Source organism: Erithacus rubecula, assembly GCF_903797595.1.
Source record: "Erithacus rubecula genome assembly, chromosome: 15".
Taxonomy (NCBI): Eukaryota; Metazoa; Chordata; class Aves; order Passeriformes; family Muscicapidae; genus Erithacus; species Erithacus rubecula.
In genome coordinates this window covers 11,084,837-11,098,347 of record NC_136667.1, presented here as the reverse complement: position 1 = coordinate 11,098,347, position 13,511 = coordinate 11,084,837, and the positions used below count along the sequence as shown (strand labels likewise).

The following is a 13,511-nucleotide window of genomic DNA, read 5'->3' as shown; positions in this document are numbered from 1 at the left end:
AAGAGGTGGAAGTCTGTCAAAGAGCTCTGCAATTGCTGAGTCTTGTTTGCTAATAAACTTTCAAGCCATGTGGTTATTAGTCTGGGTGACTGTAGAAAAAGCAGTTTGAGAGTAAGGATGGAAAAAAACCCTCGCTATTCCACCCTCCATGCATGCACATCTCTGCCCTAACCTACTGGGGGAAGTTTGTTTTAAACACCTGTCAGTATTCTCTCTCTACAGATATATTTCACCTTGCAAGTGCACATTTATTTTAGAATTTCAGACAACAACATACTGGTTTTACACAGTTTAGAAAGTTGCTCAAGTACTAACAGTTAAGAATACCTGTCAGCTCCCACTAACCTCGAAAGCTCTGAGCCTGGACCTGTTGGAGTCACAGAGCCCCTGCCATAGGGAGGACAAGTTGCTGGGTCAAATCCTGGGTCTCATGCTACAAGAAGTCCACAGCAAAAGGTACTGACTTTTACTGGTCATGCAGCAAGTCAATAAATAGGGATGAGGTCGGACAATTACCAGGCTCTGAATGCCTTTTATTTAACTTCACACATTTGAGATGTCAGCAGTGCTTTATGTGTGTAAGTTCACTTGAAGGCACTCATGATGTGTCCTGTAAAAAACATCTGGGTACTCCATGTTCCTCTTCTGTCTCTGTAAGGGGCTGTGTGCAAACCTCAGTGTTTCTTTGTTGTAGGTATCACATTGCCCTGTATAGTTCCTGGAGCATATGGGCCCCCAGGGACTCCCGGCTTTCCAGGACTGCCAGGTAGGGAGACAATGATGTAATGCATTGGCTGACTGCCAAGCAACACTTTTTATTGTCAAAGACATTAATACCTCCTAATTAATCCTCCTCCAAGTGATAGTTATTCCAGAGGGTTAACTGGCAGAACAATGGCTTTTTTTTACCCAAAGTGACTTGGCCTAAATCCCATGGAGGATCATACTGACTGTACCTTTTTGGCCTTCATGTAGCCTTGAACACAAACCCTCTGCTTCTGTGTTTATGTAGCTCATGAACAGTCATACCTTTGATACTTTATTTAGTTTAAATTATGTATCCAGCAGCAACTTTTCAAAAAATATTTGATCCTATTTTCTTGTGCTGTGTTTTTGTCTTCTGTTATTAGTTTTTTGATATTACTAATTAATATGTTTTTGTCCTTAGGTCCCAAAGGCAGCAAAGGCTTTTCTGGCATTCCAGGCCAACCTGGATTACATGGGTCTAAAGGACATCCAGGGTCTCCAGGAATAATAGGCTTGCTAGGGGAACCTGGTAAGAGGGAAGTTGCTGGAGGCTTTTTTATTGTCTGATCAATGTGTACAATACTTTATCAAAAGAATTATCAGACCTTCTTGGCCAGTTCTGCCTCATACATTCATAATGCTTCATTGGGTGTTCCATTGTGCTCCTTGCAAATGCAAGCAAGGGACTCCAGTTTGGAAGAAAGCAAAGGGAATATTCAGGATGTTTATCACCTGCCTGTAACACTGCATCACTACTGGGAGTAAAGAAGGAAGTCAACACTTTGTTTCTCCAGAGGCCATTGTCACATACTTTATTCCAGTTTAGATTAACTACAACTTTAGTGTAGCACTTATTTTAAGCCCTGTGGTACTCTGGTAAAGGCACACTGTACACAGTGTTTAGACTCGTTTTAGCCATGGGAATTTCTGATGGTTGTGTAAAGAAGGAACAAGAAGTGAAGGTGATGGGGGTTAGGGGTTTTGTTCTTTTGCTTAACCTGACATGTAGTGAAACCAAGCTTAAAATGCTTTATACAGCTGCAGCTCCTAGACACTTCTACAGTATTCTTTTCTTGAAAAAAATCCCCCAAAAACCTAAATCTTTCAACGATTTAATCACTTTCTATCACCAATTATTGCTTCTTATTCAGTGCTGAAATACTTTGCAACTTTTCAAGCAACTTTTTCTGTCATAAAACGTATATTTTATTTGAGATGGTTTTGGAAGATGATATTGGAGATGGTATTGGAAGCAGTATTCTGTACTTCTGTTGAGTGAGTTTTACGGGTCTTCTCTTCAAGGCTTCCCTGGACCTCGAGGAGAGCAAGGCTCACAAGGACTTCCAGGACTGGATGGAACAGATGGTTTGCCTGGGAAAATGGGTGCTCCAGGCTTAGCTGGAATAAAAGGAGCTCTTGGAGATGTATTTGGTGCTGAGAGTGGAACCCTGGGAGAGCATGGCCGACCTGGACTTCCAGGTGATAAAGGACTTACAGGTGATACTGGATTTCCAGGACCAAAAGGTAGGCACTGATATTGCTTGCAAATGGGAATATCAAACTTTTTCTTTCAAAGACCCTGCCTCTTTCTAATCACTTTAAGATAATGCAACTCCTCTGAGCTGTTCATAGATGGTGATTTGCTGGTTTTCTGTTGGAATCTAATGCAACCCAAAGGCTTTTATTAAAACTCACTTTTTAATTAAAAGCGTGAATTTTGCTTTATTTGTTCTGTAATCTCCCATCTCTCTGTTTCCAGGGCTGGATGGAAGACCAGGCCTTCTGGGTGTTAAAGGTGAACAGGGTCATCCAGGATATTCAGGTATCCCTGGATTGCGGGGACCTCCTGGCCCTGGAGGTCCTTTTGGCATTAAGGGAAAACCAGGACCCTTGGGATCAGCTGGCCTTGCAGGAGCACCAGGTATGTAATGTTTTCAAATGAAGACAAGTAGCTGAGCTGAGCTCTGTGTGTTGAAGTGTGGGAGAGGTTTGGCATTTGCTCAGAGTAGGCTCCTAGCACTGGTTAGGGGTAACAGTGCAGAATTTGAGCTTGTTGACTCTGACTGTTGTGGGAAATGTTACCTCAATACTGTAGAAAGTACAGCAGAAAGACGAAGAAAACATCTTAAATGTCATGATTTTTTTAACATCTTTGCTATTACATGTTGTCTGTATCATTGACTAATCTTCATTTCCCATTTTCATGACAATTAATTTCTGCTGCATGAGGTTGCTTGAAATGTGATTTGGATTGAAAAATTGTTGACTTTCTCAGGACAAGCACTTGTCTTGTCCGTCTTTCTCTTTGCTTGGGCAGAAGAGAACTTTATTTTTCTTCACTTCAGAGTAAAAGAAATTCCACCACTTGAGTATAATGGTATTTGTCAAGCTGCACTGACTGAGTGTTTCATAACAGTATATGAAAGACTTGAAAACCAAGCAAAGAGAGACCTAGGAATTGGTAGATAATGGTCTGGGACATAAAAGGGCTCTTCTGACATGTAGAATGACAGTGCTGAAGCACAGTGGCAGCAAATGAGTGAAAGCAGTAATGTCACTTGACATGAAAATTACAGAGATTTTAATTTAAAAAAAAGTTAATATTAGCATTCCTTCTGCCTCTCTGTTGTTTTACGTTTATGGTCTGTATGCTGTATTTGACTTTTCTTGAACTGTTTTTAAAAACCTCCCATTTCTAGGATGATAAACTCCAAATTACTAAGTTTTTTTTGCAGCTGTTGTCTCCCTGAATCATTAATTTCTTTTGTAGCTTTGTTCTTTCTGTTTACATATTTTGTCTGTTTTTTCCTTCACCATGTTTCTATTCCATTTATCATCAACTCTCCATTTCTGATGTCACACTGTTTGGTTATGGGTCCTTCACATAGGCTGTCAAGGTGAGAAAATGCAGTGTAGCATAAAAGCTCATGGACTAACAACCCAGCTTTTAATGCTACACGAATTGCATTGACCATAGGTGATACCCCTTATCATTGCTAATCAAAACAGAAGGTAAAGAACCATTGTAATGAGAATGCTCAGACAGTAACAAAGTCTCAAGCCTGTAAGAAAGTCATTAATATGCAGAGATTTTTAAGTGTGTGTGTTTTCTTGGTCTTCTTAAACAAGGCAACTCTTAATTCTACTTAAAAAATTGCTGGGCTGTAGCATAAAGCCCTGAGCTTAAATATTGACTGCTACTGCTGCAAATGTAATTTTTCAGAAGTGACCTGAGTTTTCCTTCTTCTCATTCCTTTGGATCTGAGCATTCTGTTTTCAATGGTTTGACCCTTTTAAAAAAAATTGTAAACCATTACAAAGCTTCAGCTAGAAACAATTAGAGGCAAAATAGTGCATATGGTATTGGTTTTGTGATAGCACCATCAGCTTTCTGTAGTGAGCAATTGGCTCTTGAGAAGTACAGTTCAACTACCAAGGTGAAAAAAGAACTTGTGAGAATAAGCCTGTCTAGCTGATTGTTCTCTGGTTCACCCAGACAATGGGGTAGGGAGAGAAGCTGGCATTAATGATGCTCCCCATTCTGTCTTGGCTGCCTTAATGATGAAGGTAAGACTGCATTACAGGTCTGGTGGTCAAAAATGGATACATCATAAGGGGTTTCACTCTTGCCAATTGTGTAGTGATGTAGGTAGTAACCTTTGTTGTAGGTATTTTATTATTAGATGACTAATGCTTTTGCAGTTCTAAACTTTATGTCTTCTAGTAGGCTGCATGTGCCATAAGGTCCATTTGTCATTAAAAACAACGCTGTGTTTAAAGAGCTTGGGGAGCTGCCACAAATTGTCCTAGTTTTGTTCAATATCCTCTATTGAGTTATTTCTTGTATTGATTCAGGACCTCCTGGAGTCAAAGGCATGGCTGGGGATGTAGGACCACAAGGCCCTGCTGGTATGAAAGGCTTCCCAGGTCTTAATGGTGCTCCAGGATCTCCTGGGGAAAGAGGATTCATAGGGCCACCTGGGCCTTTTGGTCAAGATGGACATCCAGGTTTCTCCGGGCCAAAAGGTTGGTGTTTTTGTCTTGAGATTGCTGTGCCTACAAAAAAAAAACAACAAAAAAAAACTTTGCTGGTGCTGATTTTAGGCCCAACTTGCTGGAAGGGAATGAATCCCCAGCTAGTGTTGGGATGCATTTGTTTGTTTTTACAAATTATGGATTTAATTATCAAATAATGTACATAAGGCAATGTGTCTTAAGGGTCTTAGGTCCTTGTGGACAAAGGATTGTTGGATAGAGAAGGATTTTTGATAGAAAGACAAGAAAATTGAGGAAACGAACTGTGAATGAAATTTATAGAAAAAAGGGAGGGAAACAAGCACAAATCAAATGGGAAGTGAAAATTTACAAACTGTGTGATCCTTAAGTACCAATACAGTAGTTGGTTACCTAGAGAATAACACAAAGCAGTAGACCTGTGGAACTGCATGTTGTTCTCTTGGTATTTGATTGTGTTTGATCTCCACTGGAAGCAGGAACAGGCTCTCAGAGGTGAGCTGAGAAGTGCTGGTTGAAAGTATTGTAAGTGGAGACCTGTGACAGAAGTGACAGTGCTGTGCCTGTGCCATGTGCTTGTTTAAGTACTTGGATTTGGGTGATTGGCCAGACACAGGCAGCCTCTACCTGCCCCAGAGTGGGTGTGCAGTGTACCAGGAGAGACTGATATTCCCTTTTATTTCTCAACATTTCTATGCAGGCAAGAAAGGGTCTTCTGGCCTGCTTGGTTTCCCTGGCATGCCAGGACTGCCTGGTGTCCCTGGAGTGAATGGGATTAAAGGAACTCCTGGCACAGCTGGAGGAAAAGGAACTCCAGGAGTTGTGGGACTTCAAGGTCCAAAAGGTGAGAAACAACTGAATGGCTTTTGCTGGCTGTGCAGCAGAGGGACTTATAGGCAGTTCTGAGATGGCTGTGTCTGCTATAATTTTTTAAAATATTGCAATCATCTATTTTTCAATACCTTGTCCTGTTTACCAAAGATTGCTAATGAATTTGCATCATGAGACATGGAAGTCCTGTTTTCCTCTGCTAGATTATTTTGCAAGAAAATTTCCTGACTTTTTATTTCTTCAGGTGACAGAGGTGATATAGGTCCACCAGGTCTTCCTGTTCTTTGGACTTCAGAACAGGCACTGGAAATCAAAGGAGACAAAGGAGATCCTGGATTAGCTGGACTCGGAGGGTTCCCAGGACCTAGAGGTATTTGCAGTTAATTGCCAGTCTGAGTTGTTCAGTACCTGGGCTTGTTATCAGTAGAGCATGGTCTATCCTTTTGACAGTGTTACTGTTTTCTGTTCTGCCATTCCCATTCTAGTAAAACTTGCATATGGCAAATCTGAATTTTGAGAAAAGAGTTTTCCTTTCAAGTTCTGTTCTGTAGATCTAATGCCATCCTTTCTTCCTCTGTAGGGTAACAGGTCAACTGACCCAAATGAGCTGGATGTCTGTATTATTGAATGAAATTCCACTCTTCTGTGTTACCCAGGTGATAAAGGAATCCCAGGAAGCCGTGGCCAGCCTGGTCACCCTGGTCCAGCTGGGTCACCAAGCAAAGAGAAGGGTCTGCATGGTGACCCAGGCATCCCTGGTCCACTTGGACAACCTGGCCTGCCAGGACAGAAGGGTGCACATGGTATCATGGGATTTCCAGGAATGCCAGGAGAGAGGGTAAATACCTTCTTGAGTATCATCTTCTTCTCTGAGTGCTCTTTGGAAAACCCTGTGTTCTAATTGGTACTTCTGGAGCACAGCAGCAGAAGCTGGCAGGATTTTTCCTTACAAAACTTCCAGATTGTTTTTGTTTGGCTCATACCATTAAATAACATTTTACATAGTATTTCCTCCTACACCTTTATGTTCTGTTATTCCACATGGTTGGAACAGCAAGAATAAAAAGCAAAGGTTAATTTTGCTTGGATTGGTTTCTTTCAGGGTTCAGATGGCACCACAGGAACTCTTGGATTTCCAGGACCTATTGGCCTTCCTGGTCCAAAGGGTAAACAATCTTTAACAGTGTATATGGTCTTTCATTGTACACAATCCTAATATTAAAAACACAAAGGAATAAGTGGTGCTCTGGAAGTGTCCATTGCTCTCCAGTGACTGTCTCCAACTACATATGCTCTTGTAAGAGGCTTCATTCAGACAAGACCCATACCAAACCTAAATACTTTATGGTCCTCTGAAAGTCTGGCCACAGCACTGTGTGAAGCCTGTTGGACAGTGCAAGAAGTACCCTTTTCTCTCACCTCCTCATGTCAAAAGGGCAGGATGTTGCAGAATTACCTGTAAATGTCTGTCTTGTGCATTTGCATGAGTGGATCCACACTCCTTGATGGTTATAAACATTTTCAGACTCAGGTGCATAATTTGCTCTTGTCTTTGTTTGCACCATGAATTTGAAATATAGCAAGATTTATTTTCTTAAGCTCTGGAAACTGATGTCCACAGTCAATGATGGAATGGCCTTTCCTTCCTTTTCCAGGTGAACAGGGAGAGTCTGTTGGTGTTCCTGGCATTGCTGGACCAAAAGGAGACAGAGGAGACCCTGGGTTTCCAGGTAAAGAAGGCCTTAATTGCTCACTTCAAGAATACAAAAAAAAAAAAAAAATTCTAGAGACTAAACAGGTTGGCATTGCCAAATTTGAGTATTTTTGTAATCCTGAAAGTGAGATTTGAGGAGTCTGCAATCCAGATGGGTCACAAATTGGGATGATAATGAACACATCTGAGACCATCCCACTGCTAATGCTGGGTTCACTTCACTTCTTGAGGAGGCACCTGTGAACTTGCACTGGCATTTGGCTCCCTGGGAGTCCAGCTCAGGGTCCAGACAATGGCTGAGCAAACACAAGTGCTGCAACCTTAGCATACCATGTTTCTCACCCTCTTCATGCCTTCCTCCTGTTTGACTTGTATGTTTATATCCTTTTAGGAGAGAGAGGGAGAGAAGGACTCAAGGGTGAACCAGGCTATCCAGGAAACACTGGTGTGAATGGACCCAAAGGCAGCACAGGAGATCTTGGCCAAGAAGGACCAGCAGGTACTGGACTGAACACCTGAATTCTGCAGATCATATTGTGACTATGACAACTTCTTCTTGATGCTTCTTTAGCTTTGTTTGGCCTGTCTCAGATGTAGCTTAAATAAGAAGTTTGGCAAGAAAATGGGAATTTTCTTTGACAGTAGTGTAAGGTGTCATCTTGTCCTGCTGGTCAAATATGGTGAATCCTGCAACACTGAAACCCAAAGGAATCCCATTAATAAATAGGGAAGATCTCAGTTACAGTTACTCAGTTACTGCTATGAGCAGTAGCAGCTTCTTCACAGGTCATTCATTGTAGCATTTTTGTCTGTTCCCTCTCTAGAGCCAAACCTACTCAGAAAAATGGCTACAGGTGTCTTTGGGTTGTAGGGTAATTAGCAGATAGATTCCCAAATAATTATCAAGATCAAAGGTTGGAGAACAGTGAAAGTTGTTATTTAATTGTTTCATTTAAAAAACAATTTAATTAGTTATTTGGTGCCTGAACTGTTCATGTGTTACTTGGATGATGAAGAATGTCACTGCTATGATTAAAAATACCCTATCAAATAAATAGTTTGGTAAATGCAATGCTAATGGTGGCCATGAGGAGAGATTTGGATCTGATTTTGCTTTATTTAAATAGTAGTTTGTTCACCCATCTTATGAGTTAAGTGCAGGAACAGAAGCTGGAAGATGGAACTGCTTCTGTTTCAGCCTGGACATGGTGTGCAGTACAGGAATATTTTTCTGCTTGCCTTTAGGAATCCCTGGAAATGCTGGGCTGAGAGGAGTCCCTGGCCCACCAGGACCCCCAGGCCAGCCAGGATCTGTTGGATTCCCTGGAGCTCATGGAACAGCAGGACCTAAAGGTATATGTGCAGTCTGCACATGGAAGGAGAAGTTGGGTCAGAAAAGGAGTGTTTTGGCCAAGAGTCTATGGCAGGCAGCATATGACAGGCCAGCTGTACATGGGAAAGAGCTCTCTCTTGGCAATGCTGTGCAGCTGTTAGGAATGAGCAGAGGAATGGATGGAAAGGGAGCTCTCCCTTGATTTGAGTCACTAATGGGTGTTCATGAAGGGTAAAACTGAGAAGAGCAGTGGGAAGAGGTTCTGTGAAGGGCAGTTGTGTGAAGGAAAACTTTACAGCTTTACATACTGTGATCCCCTATGTGTTCCCCTAGGTTTCTCTTATGTGTTATATTCTCTATGAGCCATCTTATGCATTTCCACCTAACTAGATTGTTTGCCTATTTGTTCACCTATGTCTTCCCAATGTCTCCTCAGGCTTTCATGGATTTCCAGGTTTAAATGGCCTGAATGGCTTGCAAGGCACAAAAGGGTCTCCTGGAACACCAGGTAAAGGAAACATGTAGTAGAAGTGTCACAGCTAAGGAAATACATAACTGCTCCACCACAAAAGCACTGTTTCCCATGAAATTCCCATATTTCACCCAGTTCTGCCTTTAATTGTGACTTGAAGAAAAAGCTCAGGATACTGAATGTGCATTAACTAATTCTCCTTCAATGCCAGTAAGAACAGGAATCAGCCTGTGGAGTTGTTGGTTATGGTGGCCTGTTCTCATGATGGTACTCCTTGAATTCCTGAAGGACTGTGTCACTTCTGGGAAACTAATGGAATGAAATCATAAAACTCTTTCTAATAGATGTTTGATTTGAGCAGGGCAACACCAAATGCTTGCTTTGAATTGGACTTAGCAATGAAATGCTTTTGTACTACTTGAGCCCTCCATTATATGGAGCTCAAGGAAGGCATCAATAAAATCAGAAGCTGATTTCTTTGGTTTGTTTCCAGATTCTGCTTTTAGGAAGCTTTTGCTGGACTTTTTCATATTTTGTATCATACGGAATGGAATGTAGTTCTGTGTTGCAAACAGGGTTTTACTAAAGTAAAGAAGTGAAGAAATGCCTTTCCAAAATACTTGTTTAGTTACAGTCATTTTGAAAAATAGCACCTAAAATTTGTGGCAGCTGTTTTATGCATGAAAATTGACAGACTTCACATGCACAACTCCATCAATATCTGTGTTTTTTTTGTTTAAAACATTCTCAGAATGTTTTAATCAAATGCAGCATATAGATCCTCCACAATTTTCCTGAGAGAGCTGCTTTTAGTGCATACTCTTCCCAGAGTGACATGCTGGACATCTCCCTGCAGCTTTTCCTGGGATCCTCTGTCATGCACTCCTTGTGCCTGTGTGCATTCTGCAGCAGTCTGTGCAAACTGAACCCCTCCCTGTGTTGCAGCATGAAGCCCACAAGGTTATTTAAAGACCAGAAGCTTGAGGCTGGTGTGTCCTCATGAGAGACAAAGCATACAGGCTGGCAGCAGATCCTGTCACAGGACTGCTCTGTTCCCATTCTTGTGCAAGAGCTTGTGGGGAGACCAGAGCAGCATCTCAGAGATTGTTTAAATTCACTTTGCACAACCAGAGTAATATGTGAGGCACCAAATGATCAGTTGCAGCTGCTCTACTGAAAACAGCAGACAGTAGTAAATGTTTAGTTTTAAAATCACCACTCATTTTGTGTAATAATTTGACTGCTATTAGGTAATCTGAATAGGCTCTCTTATCTTTGTTTAATTAGGTCTGAGTGAAGCTGGACTGAAAGGACCTGCAGGTCTCCCAGGTGCAAAGGGTGAAGAAGGCTCTCCAGGCTTGGGAAGAGGAGCTGTGGGATTCCCTGGACCAAAAGGCTCATCAGGAGACATGGGTAAATACTGATGTTCTGAAAGCAGGATGTATTGCAGCTCAGGTTAATGGGTTGCATGGTCAGCAGCACTACCAAAGACAATTCCTGAAGCCTCAAAGGTGGTTAGAAGCTTGAGAGATAAATATGAAATCTGTCATGTTGCTCTGTATGTTGAGAAACAGTTGCACAGTTGTGAAAGTATCTATATCTCTCCTGAACAGAACAGTATGTATTGTTTCCCCTCCTGTAGTGAGATGTCTCTTTGTTCTCCTCAGTATAAATGCTTCCTAGACACTTCTTCTGTCAATGTCTGTGAAGATCCATGAAGAAGTTTGGTTGTCCCTCACTTTTTGTTTCTTATTCTAGGTCCCCCTGGTCCTATGGGACTGCCTGGCCTGCCAGGAGCACCTGGACTTTCTCTTCCATCTGATATACGTGGGAGACCTGGAGATGCTGGCATTCCAGGCACTGATGGGAGTTCAGGTGTGTGCAGTTTGGAAGCTTTGTCATGATGGCACCAACACCCATTCAGTACCTCACAGCCTTGTCATAGAGGCTGAGACTCCAGTCTCCTCAGACAGAAAGAAATGCTTGGGATAGCCCCAAAATTTACTTTGCCCCAGGAATAGATTTTGTCAATTAACTCTGTTGTCTCTAGGTTTTCCAGGTCCTCCAGGACAACAAGGGCCCCCTGGCCCAGCTTCTGACCAAGGTGACACAGGAGCTCCAGGTTTCCCTGGTGTTCTTGGCTTGCGAGGCATTAAGGGCGACGTGGGACCCACTGGTCCAATTGGACTCCCTGGAGCATCTGGATTCAAAGGTAATCTTGCCTTGAAAGGATCTGGGAATGGTTTGGCAGCTGTCATATTGACAGTAGGAATGGATGTTGGGTGGTTAGTGTGGCCTTCTCATTCAAGTGTAATAGCTGAATTTGATGTCTCAATTTTTCCTTTTGGCTCCTGCAGATTTTACCTGCTGACTTCAAAAGCAGCAAAGTGGGGCCAGCTCCAGTGTTCTTCAATGTGTTCCTAATTATTTTTTTCCTCTATCTTTGCTTTTTTCTGAGTAGATGGTGTTCACCTGCAATGTTGCTGTGCTTGTTGATCACATTTACCTGCTTGTGCTCTCTAGGCAAAGACTGGAGTTGTCATTTCATCCCACCTGTCCTGTATGCTCAGAGGCATTAGTGTGGTGGGTTTAGGTCTCCACAAGGGGCTAAGAGGATTGTAGGAGTTAAGAGATATTGTTCTGGGCTAAGGCAGGGAGCATGTTGATCTCTCTTTGGTCTGTATGAAAGGAAGCCAAAGGGCAGCTGCACACAGGGACTTCAGGGGCAAAATTTGAGAGACACCATCAAAAGTTAGGCCAGGATGGAGAACCACTGTCAGATGAACAACTGTCTGCTGTCTTTGTAGGCTGGCAGATCCCATCCCTCTGTGCTGTGCATAGAGATGGGTTTCAAGTAGTAAAGATGTCTACTCTGCAAACCCTGTCCCAAGGAAAGGTAAAAGTACTTTCAGTAAAGTACAATGAAGTAGCAGTGGAAATTCTTGTCTTGAGGCTCTGCAGCCATTGTGATGTCAAATTGGGCACAGACTGCCTTGAGGGTTGTGGTCCCCTCCATCTTGGAGCCCCAGTGCTATTGCTGCTGTCAGTGCTATCGGTGAGAGCCACAGCTGTGGGTCAGAATTAGTGCTTAGCCCCAGTCTAAGCTGTGTGTCTTTGCAGGTGCAAAAGGTGAGCCTGGCCTGATGGGCATGCCAGGTAAAGATGGGCCTCCAGGGGATCCTGGTTATACTGGGCTGAAAGGTGAAATGGGCCTTCGAGGTGAGTGCTGCAGGATTTAAAAAGCTGTCATTTATTACACCTGGTTTGGGCTGGGGATGACTTCAGAGCTCCCTTAAAAGGCTTATTTGGGAGACTCTGGATTTCTTAGAAACTGAAATAAGTTAGAGCTTGACATACTTTTTACAAGATACTCAGTGCTGGTGTACAAAGGTGGCCTTAATTTCACATTTTTCTGCTTTGTGTTAAATCTGTATGGTTTTTGTGGGGTACTTATACATCTTTTGCCCCATGTCCAGGTCTCCCTGGCAGACCAGGGGCTCCAGGAATAACCCCACAGCCAGAAGAAGTGACAGCCCCTGCAGGATTACCTGGTCTGCCAGGAATTGATGGTATTCCTGGCTTTGATGGAGATCCTGGATTACATGGTCCAGTTGGAAAACCAGGTAGAAAGTACACTCAGATCACCAAAATGCTGTTCTTCTGGAAGAAAAACACTACTTTATCAAATGCATTAGGAATGTTTAGAGGGTTTTTTAATTAAGGAAGGAATTCCATCAAAATGCATACAAATATAATATATACAAATACAATGCTGCCTTCTTAACCATGTGATACTCAACTGCAGCTCTCAGTTGTTTTACAGACAACTAGATCAGGTGGAGTCTCTTTTGGAGGTGGCTGTTTATAACCACAGCTGGTGAAAAGTGAGCTCTTGGCATGGTGGCTGACATCTTATTTCCCTTCTGAATATGATTGCAGGAATCAAGGTAATAGTATGAGGAAATAATGATGCTAATAATTGTATTTTATTTCAGGCCCAAAAGGTTTGCCTGGAAGATCTGGTTTGAAAGGACGTGATGGCTTACCTGGAACTCCTGGCATAGCTGGGGATCCAGGACTTTCAGGTGCCCCAGGACCACAGGGATTTGAAGGTAGTTTTATGATTTGGGGGGCACAGATAAAAAAGAAGCAAATAGTAGAATTGTGTTTGCTTACAGCTTCTGCAGAGACCCTCCCCTACACCCAATTACATTAGAAAAAACAGGGGATGTCTGTGGTATTGTGTTTTGTATCTGCAATTAAGGAAATTTAATCTTCAGTGAGGAAAATTCTGTCACAGTGTTGATGTCACTGCTGGTGTTTCTGTAGGTGCAATTCTAAACACCTTTTGGTGTTAATGTTTTGTGGATGTAGGAATCATCTTGAATTTCTAGAAGAGT

At 42.4% G+C, this 13,511-nt stretch overlaps 1 protein-coding gene across 3 annotated transcripts in view; it reads left to right on the top strand.

Moving 5' to 3' along the window:
* COL4A6 (collagen type IV alpha 6 chain) overlaps nt 1–13,511 on the top strand; it is a 113,159-nt gene that overhangs the window by 96,620 nt on the left and 3,028 nt on the right. For all 3 annotated transcript variants that reach the window (XM_079318561.1, XM_079318562.1, XM_079318563.1), the window contains 19 exons: nt 695–766; nt 1,169–1,276; nt 2,050–2,271; nt 2,507–2,668; nt 4,603–4,773; nt 5,462–5,605; nt 5,837–5,962; nt 6,249–6,430; nt 6,695–6,758; nt 7,248–7,322; nt 7,698–7,805; nt 8,552–8,659; nt 9,076–9,147; nt 10,399–10,524; nt 10,870–10,986; nt 11,162–11,323; nt 12,232–12,330; nt 12,588–12,734; nt 13,107–13,223. In XM_079318561.1, the coding sequence (XP_079174687.1) occupies nt 695–766; nt 1,169–1,276; nt 2,050–2,271; nt 2,507–2,668; nt 4,603–4,773; nt 5,462–5,605; nt 5,837–5,962; nt 6,249–6,430; nt 6,695–6,758; nt 7,248–7,322; nt 7,698–7,805; nt 8,552–8,659; nt 9,076–9,147; nt 10,399–10,524; nt 10,870–10,986; nt 11,162–11,323; nt 12,232–12,330; nt 12,588–12,734; nt 13,107–13,223 (2,382 nt within the window). The remainder of the gene's footprint in view (nt 1–694; nt 767–1,168; nt 1,277–2,049; nt 2,272–2,506; nt 2,669–4,602; nt 4,774–5,461; nt 5,606–5,836; nt 5,963–6,248; nt 6,431–6,694; nt 6,759–7,247; nt 7,323–7,697; nt 7,806–8,551; nt 8,660–9,075; nt 9,148–10,398; nt 10,525–10,869; nt 10,987–11,161; nt 11,324–12,231; nt 12,331–12,587; nt 12,735–13,106; nt 13,224–13,511) is intronic.